Below are 15,204 nucleotides of genomic sequence, written 5' to 3' on the forward strand. Positions count from 1 at the left end.
CGCCCCCTGCTGGCCGCGCGGGGGGGCGGAGCGTTCCTGCGTGCGCGGCCCCGCGGGCGGCGTGCTGACGTCAGCGCGCGCAGCGTGGGCGGAGACGCGCACGGCACGTGGCTGGGGCGGAGCCAGCTCCCGGCGGCGGCGGCGGCAGGTGAGTCCGGGACCGGCCCGCTTGGGACCGGCGGCTGCTGGGACCGGCACGGGCTCGGGACCGGCGGCCCCCTGCGCCCGGCGGGGTCGGGGCTCTTGGGCAGGGCGCGGCCGCGGACCGTTAACCGGCGGCCGCCCGGGGGAGAGCGGCCTCCCCGCCGTGGTGCCGGCCGCGCCGCAGCGCCGCCCCGCGCCCGGTGCGATCCGGTCCGGCCAGCACAGCGCTCGGTGCCACCGCCCGGCCCGCAGGAGCGGAACCAGGCGCCCCTCCCCGGCACGGCGGCCGCTCCGTCCGCTTTCCCCGCCGGGCTCCCGTTGCCGGGCGCGCACACGCCGCGGGCGAAGGTCGGCGGGCCGGGCCCCGGGCCTTGCGCTGATTCGCCGCGCTCGCGGGCCGCGTCCCGGTGAGTAACGCTGAGCTGGCGCTGCCGCCGCCCCCGGGCTCGCTGCTCCCCCGCCGGGCGCTGGCCCTGCAGCCGGTGCGGCGGCGATCGTGGTGCCCGCCGGGCCGCGGGTTGTGCCCCTGCCCGGGGCTGCCGGGTCGCACGGGTCTCCTCCCAGCCCGGGGGCGGCGGCACCGTCCTGGCGTGAGCCCCGCAGTCGGTGACCAGCGGGCAGGGCCGCCTGCGCTCGCCCGGGCCTGTCGCGCGTGGCCGGTGCGGGGCCCGCGCTGCCGGGTGACACGGTGAAGGAGCACGGGCACCGAGCCCCGCGCACGGCCAGTCCCGCCAGTTGGCCAGCGCGAGTCCCGGTGCTGACGGGTGACAGCTCCAGTGTAATGTGCAGTGACACATGGAGCTGCGGAGCTGTCGGGTTCCTGTTAAATCCCATCAGGCTGATGCTCCGTCCAGAGGGACGTCTCCCTTGAGCAGACTCATCTCTTTTTACAAGCCTGACTTGGCCTCATGCGTACCCATGTGGTGCAGGATGTCCTCCCCCAGACAGGCTCTAGTGATGGATGCTTGACCTTTGGCTGGTCCCTGTCACCCAACACGTTCCACTGGGGCTAATCACCAGCGATGATTGTCCCCTTGGGCTGACTTCCTGCCCTGGGCTGTTTGCAGAGCTGCCCGGCCTGTGCAAGGGCAGAGGAAGTGATTCCTGCCCAGGAATCCAGGTACCCGGCTGGCTCAGTGCTCTGGGATGCCTCTGAAATGAGACAGGCAACAAGATCTTTGTCATGAGGAAGGGTTTTCTGTCACTCCGTTGGCTCCTTTCCTGTACTCGGGACTGATTGCAGTGTCCTGTGCTCTAGGCGTGGTTCTGGACAAGCCTGCTCCATCCGAGGTGTAGATGGTATGAAAAGGATGAGCGGCAGCAAGGAGTGATTCCCAAGTCCGTGGCAGTGCCAGGCAGCAGCTGCAGCACCAGCCTGAGTCTGCTGCATCTCAGGAGCTGCTCTTGAGGGGTGTGACCTCAGCCCAAGTGCTGCCTTCCAGGTCTCAGAGCCCACTGTCGCTGACCTCCCGCCACCCTCGCTGGGCTGACATCTCTCCGAGCTGCATGACATGCGGGACTTCAGTTTCTCTTTCCTCCACTAGCACTGGTGGCATGTGGGTTCCTCATCTGCCAAGAAGCCAGCTTGTTGTTTGAAGAGCTTTTCAGGGACACAGACTTCATTCGTGTCTGTAACGACCCTTCAATGTCAGTGGATGCCGGGGCTCTCCCGAATTAAGCTTGTCCCAGGCGTCATGCAAGGATCTGCGCTGGCACCTGCGTTCTCACGGAAAGAACAATAGTATCTCCACCTACGGCAAGCTCCTGCAAGTGCCAGCTCCCTCGATCTCCTCCAATGCCGGCTCAGGGATGGACTCCACCTTATCCCTGTGAAAAGGCTCTGCATGCTCTCAGCAGCCAGGAGGGGATTCTACTGCCAACTTCTTCGCACGCTGCCCCACAGCAGGACTTGCTCAGTGGCACCTTGCACAAGTGTCTGTTCGCACCGTCGTTTCCCTGCCGTGCCCACCGCACCCCCATGGAGGAGCCTCTGCGCGTGTTCCACCTCTGAGCCCTTCAGCCCACGCTGTCCCAACGCACCCGGGTTCCTGGCAGACTGTTTGCTTGTTTTCCCAACTGCTCTCCCTGATCCCATTGCGTTCCCTCTTGCAGAGCCCAAAAACGATGTGAACTTTGGAATGGGGTCTGTGAGCAGGCTGCGGACTCAGTGCATGTGTGAGACTGTTGCTGAATAACAGACGGACTGGTTAATCGCTGTGGGCAGCTTTTCCGTCTGGCCGTAGGGCACCAGCCTTGCCTGGGCCCTTCACCATGTTCCTCCTGCTCCCGTTTGACAGCCTGGTTGTTAATCTCTTGGGGATTTCCATAACTGTCCTCTTCACTCTGCTTCTGGTTTTCATCATTGTGCCAGCAATTTTTGGAGTCTCCTTTGGCATCCGCAAGGTTTACATGAAAACATTACTGAAGATTTTTCAGGTAAGTCATGTTTTCAGAATTTTCTGTGTGTTTACAGGGGTCTTGTCAAGCATGGTTGTGCTTGGAAGAGAATTTTGCCCCTCAGAGCATTGCAGGTGACTGGGGTGGAGGTTGGTTTGCTGGTGACATGTGCTGGTGCCAGATGACCCATCTGGGTCATGCCAGCCAAATGCAGTTTGCTAGACTAATGTTTGTGGGCTGTTTTTTCCCTGTAATTAATCCAGTAAATCTCCAAGTACAGCAGCAGCGTGGCCCGTAAGCATGTGATAGTACAGTGGGATCTGCAGATGCGCTGAGAGGAGGCGTGTGCCCGCGTGGGTTAATGTCCCGGGCAAGGCAGAGGCTGTTACAGTTCATGTGGAAAGAAGCCAAAAGGGGCGTAGGGCGCGATGGGCAGGGACGAGCCGCTCTTCCCCAGCACACGTTTGGAGGAGGCAGAAGCAGGAGGTTGGGCAGGACTTTGTGCCGCCAGCCCCGAGCAGTCTGGCCAGAACCCAGAGCCTCAACACCCTTCTGTCCCAGGGTGCCGCCTGCTTGTCCTCTGAGCCCGCAGCCACGTCTGGACTTGCAGCCCCTGAGGACACCCAGCAGCCCTTGCTGACCCTCTGGACGCAGGGAGGCCAAGTGGAATTTTCCAGCTTGGGGTCATGCTTTTCCCTTGCTTGCCTTTGGCAGAGTAATTTTATGGGCTGTCTCACAGCCAACACCTCTCCTTGAAGCAAGTCCCTGGTGAGACCAGAATTTTTGCTAAACTCCTGGTAGGTAAAGCCTACAACGCCCTGCCCTGCCTGCCCAGGCAAAAGGAAAGGGCTGCTGTGTTCTTGATAGGGAGGTTTTAGGCTCCTAAATGTTGAGTTCGAGCTGCTAAAGGATTTATGGCACAGCAACTGCTGCTGAGCAGGGCTGGTCTTCCCCAGGAGTATCTCTGTGCTGTCTGGCTTGGCAAGGCAGCCCTGGAGCTTGCAATCTTCAGCTCTTTAAACTCTGAGACCTCAAATTCAGTGACCGAACTGGGAGAAAAAATTAATAAGAACTTTGGTTTATCTGAAATAGAACTTTTCACCTTGTTTTTACTTTTTTTTCTTTCTTCAATTCAGGAACGTTCAATCTCAACACCTATTTTGTTTTGGTGTTGTATTTTGAAACTGTTTTTCTGAAAAGACTTTGAAGTCTATTTTTTTTTACTAAAGCTTTGTGGTGAGGGAGAGGAGTCTCTCGTCCACTTCAGTTCAGCTGTTCATCGCTTGCTCTTCCAGTTCTGTACAGAAATCTCCTGCATTAGCCCCATCTTCTCCCCTTAACCATGGTCTTCCCTGGAAGTCGGCTGTAAAATGCGTGATATGAAGTGCAGCTCCAGGCTGTGCGAATCTCACTTGTCATGTGTGTCTCTTGCAGTGGGCAACACTGAGAATAGAGCGTGGTGCCAAGGAGAAGAACCATCCGTTATACAAGCCCTACATCAATGGTAAGATCCTGCCCTACGTGGGTACGTATGAAGTTCAAAATTCTTTATGGAAATGGGGTAGATGCGTCTCTGAGCAGCTGAGGTGTGGGCCAGGGCCATGGCTCTCAGCTGTCCTTGAGCGGGCAGGTTGCACTTTTCTCAGAGCTGCCTGTGGCATGTTGCAGGTATCATTGCAAAGGAGCCAACATCCCTGGAAGAGGAGATCAAGGAGATCCGCCGGAGCGGCAGCGGCAAAGCCCTGGACACCCCTGAGTTTGAGCTGTCGGATATCTTCTATTTCTGCCGCAAAGGCATCGAGACCATCATGGATGATGAAGTGACCAAGAGGTTCTCAGCTGAAGAGCTGGAGTCCTGGAACCTGCTCAGCAGGACCAACTACAACTTCCAGTACATCAGCCTGCGCCTCACTGTGCTCTGGGGACTGGGTGTGCTCATCCGCTACTGCTTCCTCCTGCCGCTGCGGTGAGTGCTGCCATGGGAGCCGGGAACGGGGCTGCTGGGGTTCTGCAAGCCCACGGACCCTGGTCACCGTGGTCAGGAGAGACGGGCTGCTTGGTGAGCAGGGCCTGTGGGTTTGCTAGCATGTAGCTTCCCTCTTTCTGCAGGATAGCCCTGGCGTTTACTGGCATCAGCTTGTTGGTGACTGGTACCACAGTGGTGGGATATTTGCCAAGTGGCAGGTGAGTTTGTCTTTGTGGGAAGAGGGGATGCAGAGCCCCCCCTGTGCAGTTTGAGACCTGATAATCCTGAAGTTTTCCTGCAAGACCTCTCTGTTCTGCCAGCTGCAGACAAGGCAGGTGGACCTGGTGTCTGTAGCCCCTCAGGAACAGACACCCTGTAATTTTAAACAAACAGCCTGGGTGTGAGCACTGAGCTTGTGGCAGAGTGCTCAGCCCTGGGCTCTGAAAGGGATAGGAATAGAAGAGAGCAAAGACCAAAGTTTGGTTCTCACCAGTTAAGAATCAGTGGTCATAAGCTGACATCAAAACCCGAGACAAGACGTGTGTCTGTGGGAGGGATGTGACGTCTCGCTGGGATCCTGTGGCCTGGGGCAGCTGGGCTGGGTGGCACCGCTAGGGGTTAGAGCTGGGGGGTGATGGTCTCTGTCCTGTGCTGCAGGTGTAAGGAGTTCCTGAGCAAGCATGTCCACCTGATGTGTTATCGGATCTGCGTGCGTGCTCTCACCGCCATCATCACCTACCACGACCGGTGAGGAGGGCCCGTGTGCCGCAGGGCGTTGCTTCCCGCTGACCGCTCCATGCCGTGCGTCTCGCAGGCCTTGCGCTCCGTTCCTCTGCCCTCATCTCTGCCTTTGTTTTGCCTTTAGAGAAAACAGGCCCCGGAACGGAGGCATCTGCGTGGCCAATCACACATCTCCCATTGACGTGATCATCCTGGCCAGTGATGGCTACTATGCAATGGTAAGGTCTGCACCCCAGCTCTGCCTGCCCGGCCGGGCTGCGCAGGTGGTGGGACCAGCAGCGTATTGTGTGGGACAGGGAGGAGGCAGCAAGAGGCTTTTGAGCCTGCAGAACTGCTTGTCCCTGCGTGACATCGCAGGGCAGTCAGCCCCTGTGCACAGGTATCCTGTGGTGCGTGGCCTGGACTCTGAGCAAAGCGCTTTCCCAGCTGGACCTCCTGCGATGCGGAAAACACTTGAGTCTACATCTGTCCTTCCAGCCAGAGCTTGGGACTTTTCCTCTCAGCCTTGCCAGGGCAGGGTGGAGAGATGAACCTCAGCCTGGCTGTGAAGCTGGAGCCACCTCGGCCGTCCACATGTCGCTGTGTCTCGTAACATGTGTCTTCCTGCCCTGTTCAGGTGGGTCAGATCCACGGGGGGCTCATGGGTGTGATTCAGAGAGCCATGGTGAAGGCTTGCCCCCACGTCTGGTTTGAACGCTCTGAGGTCAAAGATCGTCACCTCGTTGCCAAAAGGTGGGACAGTTGGTAGCTGCGGTGGTGTCTGGAGGCTGGGAAGCGGGGCTGGGTGAGGACATTGCTGTGTTTCGTGGGTGGTGGGAGGCTGAGCTGCTGCTGCTGGCAGCCAGACAGTCCCCGGTGACTGCAAGGTGGGGACTGCGTGCTATGTGGGCTGCTGGTGACGGCTGCTGTGCCCTGGGCTAACTGGTGTCACTCGTCTGTTCAGGCTCACGGAACACGTCCAGGACAAGAGCAAACTGCCGATTCTCATCTTTCCAGAAGGTGAGTTTGGAGCAAGGCCGGGCAAGTGCCTGGTGGAGGGGGCACATTGGGACAGCACTGCATCTCTGTTCCTTCCCTTTTTGTGCGGCCAAGGGCTTTGAGACCCTTCACTGAGACAAAGGGGATGTTGCATCCGTAGAGCTGACTGACCCCAGCATGTGGCAGCCGGATACACGATGTCCCGGTGACACATCCTGCACACACAGAACAGGGTGTGGAGCGAGCGTTGGGGGCAGCTACTGGGGACTGCACCCTGGCCATTCAGTGTGTGGCTGAGGCTTGTGAACCAACTTGCAAAGGGAAGCTGAGGAGGTTGTGCTGGCCTCTTACAGGAACCTGCATCAACAACACCTCCGTGATGATGTTCAAGAAGGGGAGCTTTGAAATTGGAGCCACAGTTTATCCTGTAGCCATCAAGGTATGAGAAGGCAAACGTTCTTGGGGCACGAGCGGCTCTGTGTGAGAGCTCGGTCTTGGCCCTGCTGGGTCAGCAGCCTGGTCCGAGGTTGCTTAAGGTGCTCTGGGAGCGCTGGCCTGTCACTGGGCTTGGGAGTGGAACTGGGAGCCTCGAGGACGGTGGAACCACTGCCTGACTTTCACGAGCTCTTCTGCCTCTAGTACGACCCGCAGTTTGGAGATGCCTTTTGGAACAGCAGCAAGTACGGCATGGTGACCTACCTGCTCAGGATGATGACCAGCTGGGCCATTGTCTGCAGCGTCTGGTACTTGCCCCCAATGACCCGGCAGGTGCGTGGGGTGAACCTGGTCTGACCCGCTGGGCCCTTTGCTCCTGCTGAACACTGTTGTTTTCCCACAGCCCGAAGAGGATGCTGTGCACTTTGCCAATCGAGTGAAGTCAGCCATTGCCAGGCAGGGGGGCCTCGTGGATCTGCTCTGGTGAGTCCAGGCGGGCGTTTCTCTTCCTGGTGCCAGGGTTTTTGGTTCTGGGTCCTGGTATGGGCTTGTGGGCTGTGGAGCTAAGTTTGTGTCTTGCATTGGGCAGAGTAGGCCTATGGAGAAATTGAGATATATCTCGCCCGCGACCTCCAAAACTGCTTTTCTGTAGCAGGGACCAGTCTTTGCTTCTGCTGGGTGTGCTGGGCACCAGGGCTTCGTTCTGTGATTCCAGCTCACACTGGGTTGCCCTGGTTCTGACTCGATGCTGCTCAGCAGAGTGGGTTGAGCTTGGGAACTGCCTTTTCCGGCACCGAAATCTCCAAACTGGGGAGGCGGAGGGACTCCCCAGGCTCTGCTGTGGGGTTATCGGAGCAGCTCGCGCTTCTGACGGAGCTGCCGTGTTGCGCACAGGGGGCCATGGGCACGGCCCCTGGCAGAGCAAGGTGCAGAAGCTGCTCTGCAGGGTGCCCTGGCAGGGTGAGGTGCAAGGGCAGCTGCCCGGCCGTCGCGGGAGCTCTGCGCAGCCCCAGCTGTAGTTTCGGACAGTGCACACCTGCAGCTCCCCTGATGATTTGACTCTCTCCCCAGGGATGGAGGACTGAAGAGGGAGAAGGTGAAAGATGCCTTCAAGGAGGAGCAACAGAAACTCTACAGCAAAATGATTGTAGGCAACCACGAGGACCGGAGCCGCTCCTGAGCCCTCTGCCTCCAGCATGAGCTGGTCTGAAGCAGCTCCGAATGTTTGGACTTTGGGGACTCCAGAGCTGCCCGGACTGGCTCCTTCGGCCTCTGGCTGTTTGTTCCAGAGGTGCTAATTCTGCCTGGAGTCTCTAGGCCCTGGGCAGCTCTCGGCAAAGATGCCTTCTTGTTACTGTTACAGTGAAGCCCCTTGCAGGGGCAATATTAAATGAAACACTTATGGTGTCCTATGCTTCCATATGGTGTTTACAGGCCCGGGGGGAGGGCTGGTGTGTTGATGTGCGTGTGTGTCAGTCACAAGTCTCCCACGGCACAGAAATGGGTGAGCTGCACTGAAATGAGCTGCCTTGACAACCAAGGGAGTCTTCATGAGCCTCGTGTCTGCAGCACAGACCCCTTGGGAGCTGTGAGCAGCAGCCTCTTTGCATTTGAGCATTCATCTCATGTACTTTGCAATTTTCCTGATGTTCCTACAAACTTTAGCGCTTTCATTGGGTCATCCGCTTGCTCGTATGAGCAAATGCTGTTGCACTGCTAACTGCAGAAACCTGCTCGTGTTTTCTAGAGTGCTATAGAAAGCGATATTTTAAATGCCTCCTTTGTACCCCAACTGTTGTTTTTTGGGGGAGGGCATCTGCAGCCTCCCAGGTCAGAACAGCTATTCTGTGTAAGTGTCCTTAAATTTGAATTTCCCTGCGCTAGCTGCCAACATAGATTCGAGGTAGTTTACTTCCTACTTGTTTTTATTTGCATGAAACACCACTATACCAAGAGACAGAGAAAAGAAAGCAACAGAGAGAAAAAGAGTCCAGAAACTCCCTGTCTTTTCTGAAGAGATACAATGCACTTACCCTCACGTACATTATTTACTTCTGTGCAGCCTCCCTGCTTTGTAAGTGGCTTCAACACCCGTCTTTTGGGTCAGCTTGGTCACAGAATCATAGAATCATTTTTGGTTGGAAGAGACCCTTAAGATCATCTGAGTCCAACCATAACCCAAATCTAGCGCTAAACCATGTCCCTAAGGTATGGACAATGTGTCCTCATAGTTGAGGACGCCCATTTTCCACCGTGTGCTATTTTCCACCTACCCCGGGACCATCAAATTATCCACAAATAAACTAAACCGGTCCCAGTACGATACCTGCAGGTGTACGCACAGTCTGCCGCACAGGGGTGTAAAGCTACGCCTAATGTGAGCTGTTAATGTACAGTTATGGGAAATATTTCTATGCTGAATTGATTTGCCTTTGCTTCTTGTCATGCTCAAAATATGACCCTTTCCAAATGCACACACACACACACAGACACGTTACCAAACCCTGCATCAATTATCAGTGATGTGCTCAACATGGTCCCTGTTAATGTCCAGCCCCACCGAGAGAGATCGGGCTGCTCTTGTTTGTGATGGAGAGGCCTTTACTGTCCCACGCTTGTCACCGTTACCCCGGGTTCTTAATCTTGTGCCCAACTTCAACTTCAGCTGCGGCAGCTGATCTGGGAAAAAAAAAAAAAACAAACCACAACCGAAAAAACAAAAAGCAGCAAAGCCTGGTGTCTTTGGCTTTGCACTTAACAAGAGCAGCTGAAGCCAAGCAGGAGATGGGTAACAACACCTGCAGGCTGACGTGTGTCACACACTCCTGAGCTACAGGAGACAAAACAGCCGCTGGCGCTGACGGGGCCCCAGTTACCTGCAGGACCCTCCGCAGGGTTTATTGCAGCATTAAGCGGCCATTCAGCAGCGCTTGGTTACTTGTTCCACCGAACTCGTTGGGTTCAGCTCCCAGCGCCGACCGCGCCTCTGTGCTCAAGCACGGATGAGGCTGTTGCTTTGCTACTTAAAAAAACCCAACACAACCAACCACCAAAAAAATCCCCAAACAAACAAATAAAAAAAATCACACACACAAAAAACCCCACCAAAAAACACACACAAAAAGATTAAAAAAAAAGAAAAGAAAAACAAAAGCAGCAAAGCCTGGTATCTTTTACTTTCTACTTAACAAATGCAGCTGAAAAAAAAAAACAACCGCAACAACCAACCGAAAAAAAATGCAACAAAACCAAACAAAAATCCACAACACACACAAAAAATAAACAAACAAACAAAAAGCCCCACCCAAAAATACCCAACCCAACCAACCAATAAAATACACTAAAGAAAGAGGGAAAAAAAAAAAGAAACAGCAACAAAGCCTGGTATCTTTTGCTTTGCACTTAAGATAACAAAAGCAGCTGAAGGAAAAAACCAAACCAAAACAAAACACAAAATACCAACCAACCAGAAAGAAAAAAAAAAACAACACCCCACAACACGCACACAACTCCCCCAAAAAACCCCACCAAAATACCAAACAAACAAACATAAAACACGGAAGAAAAAAAGAAAAAAAAAAACCAACAACAACCCTCTACCAAAAAAAACAAACAAAAGAAGAAAAAACCACACATACCAATTAAAAAAAACCCCACAGCAATTAAGAAAACACACAAAAACCCCCCACAAAAATAAACAAAAAAGAACCAACCAAAAAAAAAAACACGCAAGGAAACAACAAAAAACTTTTACACACACAAAAACCAAAACCAAAACACCCCAAAACAACAAAAAACCCGCAACAGGAAAAAAAAACCAAAACAAACAAAGAACAAACAAAACAAGAAAAAAACCACACAAATAAAAACCAAAACAAACAACAACAACAAAACCACACACGAAAACCTACAGGACAAAACCAAACCAAAACCAACAAAAAAAAAAAAAAAAGAAAGAAAAGAAACCACACCAAAAAAAGACCCCAACCAACCCTTCTCTCCTTGGCACCGTGACATTTCTGCAGTTTTTAAGCGTCACCTGCAGCGGTTCGGGAGGCGCTGGGCACGGCTCGTGCCGTGCGGGCATCGCCCGCGGCCGGGACAGCGCGGAGACCGAGTGACCCCGCGGCACCGGCCACACGGCTCCGGCCCAGCGCCCGCTGCCCCGACTCTGTCGCCGCTGAGCGCCACGTGCAGGACCCTCCGGTTCCATGGGACCCCCAGCTCCGCGGGACCCCCGGCCGCAGCAGCCGTGGGGGTCCTGCACATCCATCTCTCCTTGGGTCCCTTTCCCCATGCCCTCAGTCAATATGTCTCTCTCCGATGGGAAAGTTAATAAATTTAGCTCTAGATTAAAAGTATCGATCATTTCATTTGTAAGCAATAAATAACCGGGGGGGAGCGTCGGGCGGCCCGCGGGGCAGGGGCTGGGGGCTCCAGCGGCAGCAGCCGTGCAGCCTGCAGGGGACGGCGGCCCTCATATGCATTCTGCCCGGCTGCCGGCATTGATTTGCTATTAGTCTCCCCACACCACCCAGTAGCACATCATTCCTGGAGCCGCTATTAATGGCCTTTTGATAAATAATCACTTGTAAGTCAATAAATTTTTATTAAACAGTGTGGCGCTTTGATTTATGAAAATCTGACGGGGTTTGTCTGGGAGAAAAGGGATGCGGAATTGAAGCGGGGCTGCCATCCATCTGCCTGCCAGTCTGCCCTGCCCGCGCTCGCTCCACACGCCCTGAGCTCTGCCCACACGTCCCGGGTGCCCGACTGGGGGCGCATGGTGGGTTTGGGGAGGCAGAGCAGGCGCTCGCCCTTGGCCAGGCTCTGTGCGCCCTGCAGGGACCCCGGCGCTGGCGGGACTTTGCCGCAGGAGCGACGGCTGGTGCCATCCCGTGGGAGCAGCAGGACAGTGCTCAGCGGGAGCCTGCGCTGCTCGGGAACCATCCAGCTGCGGGGACGCAAGGGCAGTGGGATGCAGGGATGTGTGGGGCAGCCAGGCTGGGGCTGCGATTTGTCACTCTCCCTGGCTACAGCAGGCCCTTTGCCACCTGCTTTATTTGTCTCCCAGCCCTGACGTGGCATCAGACAGGTGTTAAACTACTTAATCACTTTAAAATTGTTTTAATTTTCTGTTTTGTATTGATCTTCACAGCACCAATTAATCAGCTCACTGGACCAGGCAGTTAGTACATTAAAAATTGTCAGCCACATTGGGCAGCTTAGAAAATGTCAAAAGAATATCCCAACAGCAGCCCCGCGCTTCTCCTGCCACACAGAACCAGCTCCTGCCGAGTGCTGGCTCTGCCCGTGGATGCTGATGTGGCTGTCCCAGTGCTGTCACAGGGCTGGGGCACACAACATCCCCCAGCACTGTGGTGCCCGTGGGATCTGGCCTGCCGCATCCTTGCAAAGGGTCCATCAGCTCTGCCACCCACTGGCATTTGTGCCACCGTGGCAGCAGAGGAGCTGCGTGACCAAGGAGGGAGCATCATGAGCCCCACACTCACCGGGGGGCTGGACAGGGACCTCTGGGGGGAACAGCCTTCCCTAAGTCCCAGGAAAGTGCTGCCAAGTGACCAGGGCTCCTTGCAAAGTCCCCCCAGCACGTCAGAAAGCGACAGATTGGAAGGGATTCGAAACCAAATGTGGCCCTTGGGGCCCCAGCTGATGGGTGACACAGTGACAGTCTGCATCCCCAAATCACCGCAGCACTTCACAGGCTTGGGCCGTCCCCAGGGGAGGACGTGGCCCCTGGCCCATCCTCAGGTGCTACCTGCAGCCTCAAGGGAGTGCAGCTCGGGGTGCAGCCCCCACACCTCCTCCATGCCTGTGCCACGCTGCAAAACAGCATATGATGGGCGAGCAGCACCTTATCTCCTATCGATTTCCTCCTGGGACACGGCCGGTCTGTTTGCTCACACCTGGCTGGCACTCGGCGCTCAGCTGAACAACTGCCAAGCTCGCTGGGCACTGGGTGCCAGCGGCCGTCCCTCTGGCATCCCGCGCAGCTGAGGAGAGCCTGGTGCGACGCCCACCCCTGGCGTGCCAGGGCTGAGCCATGGGGAGCCGGAGCTGCGCAGACTGCGGCACACACGTGCACAGCTCCCACTGCACAGGGTGCAGCACGGGGGGAGGCCACCAGGCTGGCAGCAAACACACCGGGACTATCGACACCACATCAATCCTGCAGCCCCGACAGCTGAATGGGCTCTCACTCACACCGTTAAGATAAATGATATTTATTTGCTGCTAATAGGTTCCAACAAGAGGCCCCAACGAGTGACTTTTGAACCAGCACCTCTTGCAGCCGGTGCACGCCCAAACTGGGGAAAACCCTGGTAAACGTCCCCAGGGCCACCCCGCTCCTGTGGGCTCCTCCTGCCCCACATACAGCACCACAGCCACAGCCCCGTCCCCTGCCTGGCACACAGACCCTGCCCCATGCATGCGATCCCAGCCCCTGGCACCCTGGACCACACGCCCACGAAGCAAGTGCTGGGACTTGGCTGGGGCTGGGACCTTTATTTCAGCAACGCCGACAGCGCGGCCATGCCTGATGCTGCCCACACATGCTGCTGCCAGCCCTGCCAGCCATGACCCCTGGGCAGGAGCCACCAGGACAGGGGTGGCAGCCACCCCATCCCCACAGCCAAGCATCTGCTGGGGGATCACCCCCTGGCAGGGAGCAGGTGGCCAGGCCGGGCGCCCAATACCCAGAGGGGCGGCTGTGCTGGCGCTCAGCCGCTGTGCGTGCCCAAGCTCAGCACCGAGAAGGCCGCGCGGTGCTTCCTCAGCAGCAGCCGGATCTTCTCGTCATCCGAGTCAGGGTCCAGGGGTTTGTTGTACTCGTCGTCCTCAGCCTCAGAGGCTGTCCGCTCTCCACCAGAGCCCCCCGCCCGCTGCGAGGATGAGGAGGGCTCCAGGGCACTCTTCTTCCTCCATTTGGTCCGTCGGTTCTGGAACCAGACCTGCCGTGCCATGGGACCAGCTTGGTTAGCAGCCACCACGCCACGCAGCCTGTGCCACGCAGGGACCCACACTCACCTTCACCTGGGACTCGGTCATGCCAAGGGAATAGGCCAGCCGCGCCCTCTCCGGACCCGCCAGGTACTTGGTCTGCTCAAAAGTCTTCTCCAGAGCGAAGATCTGGTGCCCCGTGAAGGTTGGGCGTGTGTGCTTCTTCTTGTGGATGCCGTCAGTCAGGTGAGCAGGGGCTGCGGGAGAGCAGGAGGCAGGTGAACCCTGGACGCTGCAGCACAGGGCTCTGGGCAGCTCTCCCCTTCCTGAACAGGGCACCAGCACACCTGCCAGCTCTCAGCACCCACTGAGTCCCTCCACACCGCTTCCCTTCCAAATTAAGACCCTATTCTGGCTTCAGTGCCATCCCAGGAGGACTGAGCTGCTCTCTGCATGTGCCCCACAGAGCCGGAGCCAGGCTGTGCACCTCTTGCTCAGGGTCAGCCCTAATTTGTTGTGCTGGGAGGGGAAGGGTCTTCAGCAGCAGTGTGTGACCCCAGAGACACAGAGCACCAGGAATACCCTGCCCCCAAGCCCCACACCTTGCAGGATGGTGACGGGAAGGCAAGCAGAGCTGGTCGCCTCGTAGCTGTGCCAGGAGCGGACAGAAAAGCTGCCTGACCCGTCTGTTCCAAGTGCATCACCTGGACTCCCCACAGGACAGCGGGTGCACCCATCCCACCCACCCCCAGCACAGCAGCAACGTGCTCTGCAATCCCCCCCCCCTCCTGCAGGCAGGCAGCGCTGCCGGCCCAGGGCAGCCGTCCTGCCCATCCCTGCCCCAGGCTGGGCTGGACACGGACCCCGGTGACACTGCCAGAGGGATGGGATGTCCTTGCCAGCTGTGGCTTGCCTGGGGCTGAGCAAAGAGCTTGTCTTTGCCATTGGAGCTGTCCCTGCTCTCGAGCTGAAGCCTCTGCGGCAGGTTGAGCTCTGGCAGCTCTTGTGGCTGGGTCATTCCTCCCGTCCTGGGGCACCCCGCAACGTGACTGGCCATGCCTCATGCAGGGCGATGGAGAAGATGCAGCTTGGGCAGCTGCCCCACATCCCTGCCGCGCTGCCGATGGGTCAGGGTTCTGCAGGACGCCTGCCACCCACGGTGCCCACCCGCCACCCGCCCTGGCCCCGCTGTACTTACGGCCGCCGCACTGCCGGCCACCCCGCCACTCCGGGGCCGCCTCTGCCCAGCAGCTCCGGCCCCGCGGCAGGTACTCCCCGCTGGCCTTGGGGAGGGCCCCCACCTGGGGCCCGTAATAGACACCTGGGGAGCTCAGTCCGTTAAATCCACCTGCATGGGGGTAGCCAGGGAGGAGGCTGCTGCTCGGCGTCGCTGCGGGCCGGCTGAGGATGTCGGAGATGCCGTGGGGGGTGCCGGCAGCCACCTGGGTGCCAAGCCCCGGAGGGCCCACCTTGTAGAAGGAGCTCTGCACCGAGTACTGGCAGACAGGTGCCTTCACCTCGGGGAAGGAGCCCAGTGAGGGGCCGTTGAGCAGGAAGGTGCCCGGCAGGTTGGCGTCCAT

At 57.3% G+C, this 15,204-nt stretch overlaps 2 protein-coding genes across 3 annotated transcripts; one reads left to right on the forward strand and one right to left on the reverse strand.

The window, feature by feature from the left end:
• Nucleotides 1–100: 100 nt before the first annotated feature.
• GPAT4 (glycerol-3-phosphate acyltransferase 4) lies at nt 101–8,068 on the forward strand. Of its 2 annotated transcripts, none has more exons than XM_065651533.1 (13): nt 101–148; nt 1,403–2,580; nt 3,976–4,045; nt 4,210–4,507; nt 4,651–4,725; nt 5,165–5,254; nt 5,373–5,466; nt 5,865–5,980; nt 6,192–6,247; nt 6,580–6,665; nt 6,866–6,994; nt 7,065–7,144; nt 7,733–8,068. In XM_065651533.1, exons 2-13 carry the CDS (start codon nt 2,416–2,418, stop codon nt 7,839–7,841), a joined length of 1,368 nt encoding a protein of 455 aa, XP_065507605.1. In that variant the 5' UTR covers nt 101–148; nt 1,403–2,415; the 3' UTR covers nt 7,842–8,068. The 2 variants fall into 2 exon arrangements, with proteins under 2 accessions (XP_065507605.1, XP_065507606.1); XM_065651534.1 differs by lacking the exon at nt 101–148 and adding an exon at nt 489–551.
• A 5,336-nt stretch (nt 8,069–13,404) lies between these two features.
• NKX6-3 (NK6 homeobox 3) lies at nt 13,405–15,204 on the reverse strand. Its single transcript, XM_065651576.1, has 3 exons — nt 14,823–15,204; nt 13,712–13,881; nt 13,405–13,635 (listed from the first exon to the last, which is right to left on the reverse strand). Exons 1-3 carry the CDS (start codon nt 15,202–15,204, stop codon nt 13,405–13,407), a joined length of 783 nt encoding a protein of 260 aa, XP_065507648.1.

The sequence above is a fragment of the Caloenas nicobarica genome, chromosome 25 (assembly GCF_036013445.1).
Source record: "Caloenas nicobarica isolate bCalNic1 chromosome 25, bCalNic1.hap1, whole genome shotgun sequence".
NCBI classification, from domain to species: domain Eukaryota; kingdom Metazoa; phylum Chordata; class Aves; order Columbiformes; family Columbidae; genus Caloenas; species Caloenas nicobarica.

Coding starts and splice junctions, on each gene's coding strand:
- GPAT4 (XM_065651533.1), top strand. CDS start 2,416: ATGTTCCTCCTGCTCCCGTTTGACAGCCTGGTTGTTAATCTCTTGGGG. Junction 5,467..5,864: donor GTGATGGCTACTATGCAATG/GTAAGGTCTGCA, acceptor TGCCCTGTTCAG/GTGGGTCAGATCCACGGGGG. Junction 5,981..6,191: donor CGTCACCTCGTTGCCAAAAG/GTGGGACAGTTG, acceptor TCGTCTGTTCAG/GCTCACGGAACACGTCCAGG.
- NKX6-3 (XM_065651576.1), bottom strand. CDS start 15,204: ATGGACGCCAACCTGCCGGGCACCTTCCTGCTCAACGGCCCCTCACTG. Junction 13,882..14,822: donor TGGCCGGCAGTGCGGCGGCC/GTAAGTACAGCG, acceptor GCTCTCCCGCAG/CCCCTGCTCACCTGACTGAC. Junction 13,636..13,711: donor TGACCGAGTCCCAGGTGAAG/GTGAGTGTGGGT, acceptor ATGGCACGGCAG/GTCTGGTTCCAGAACCGACG.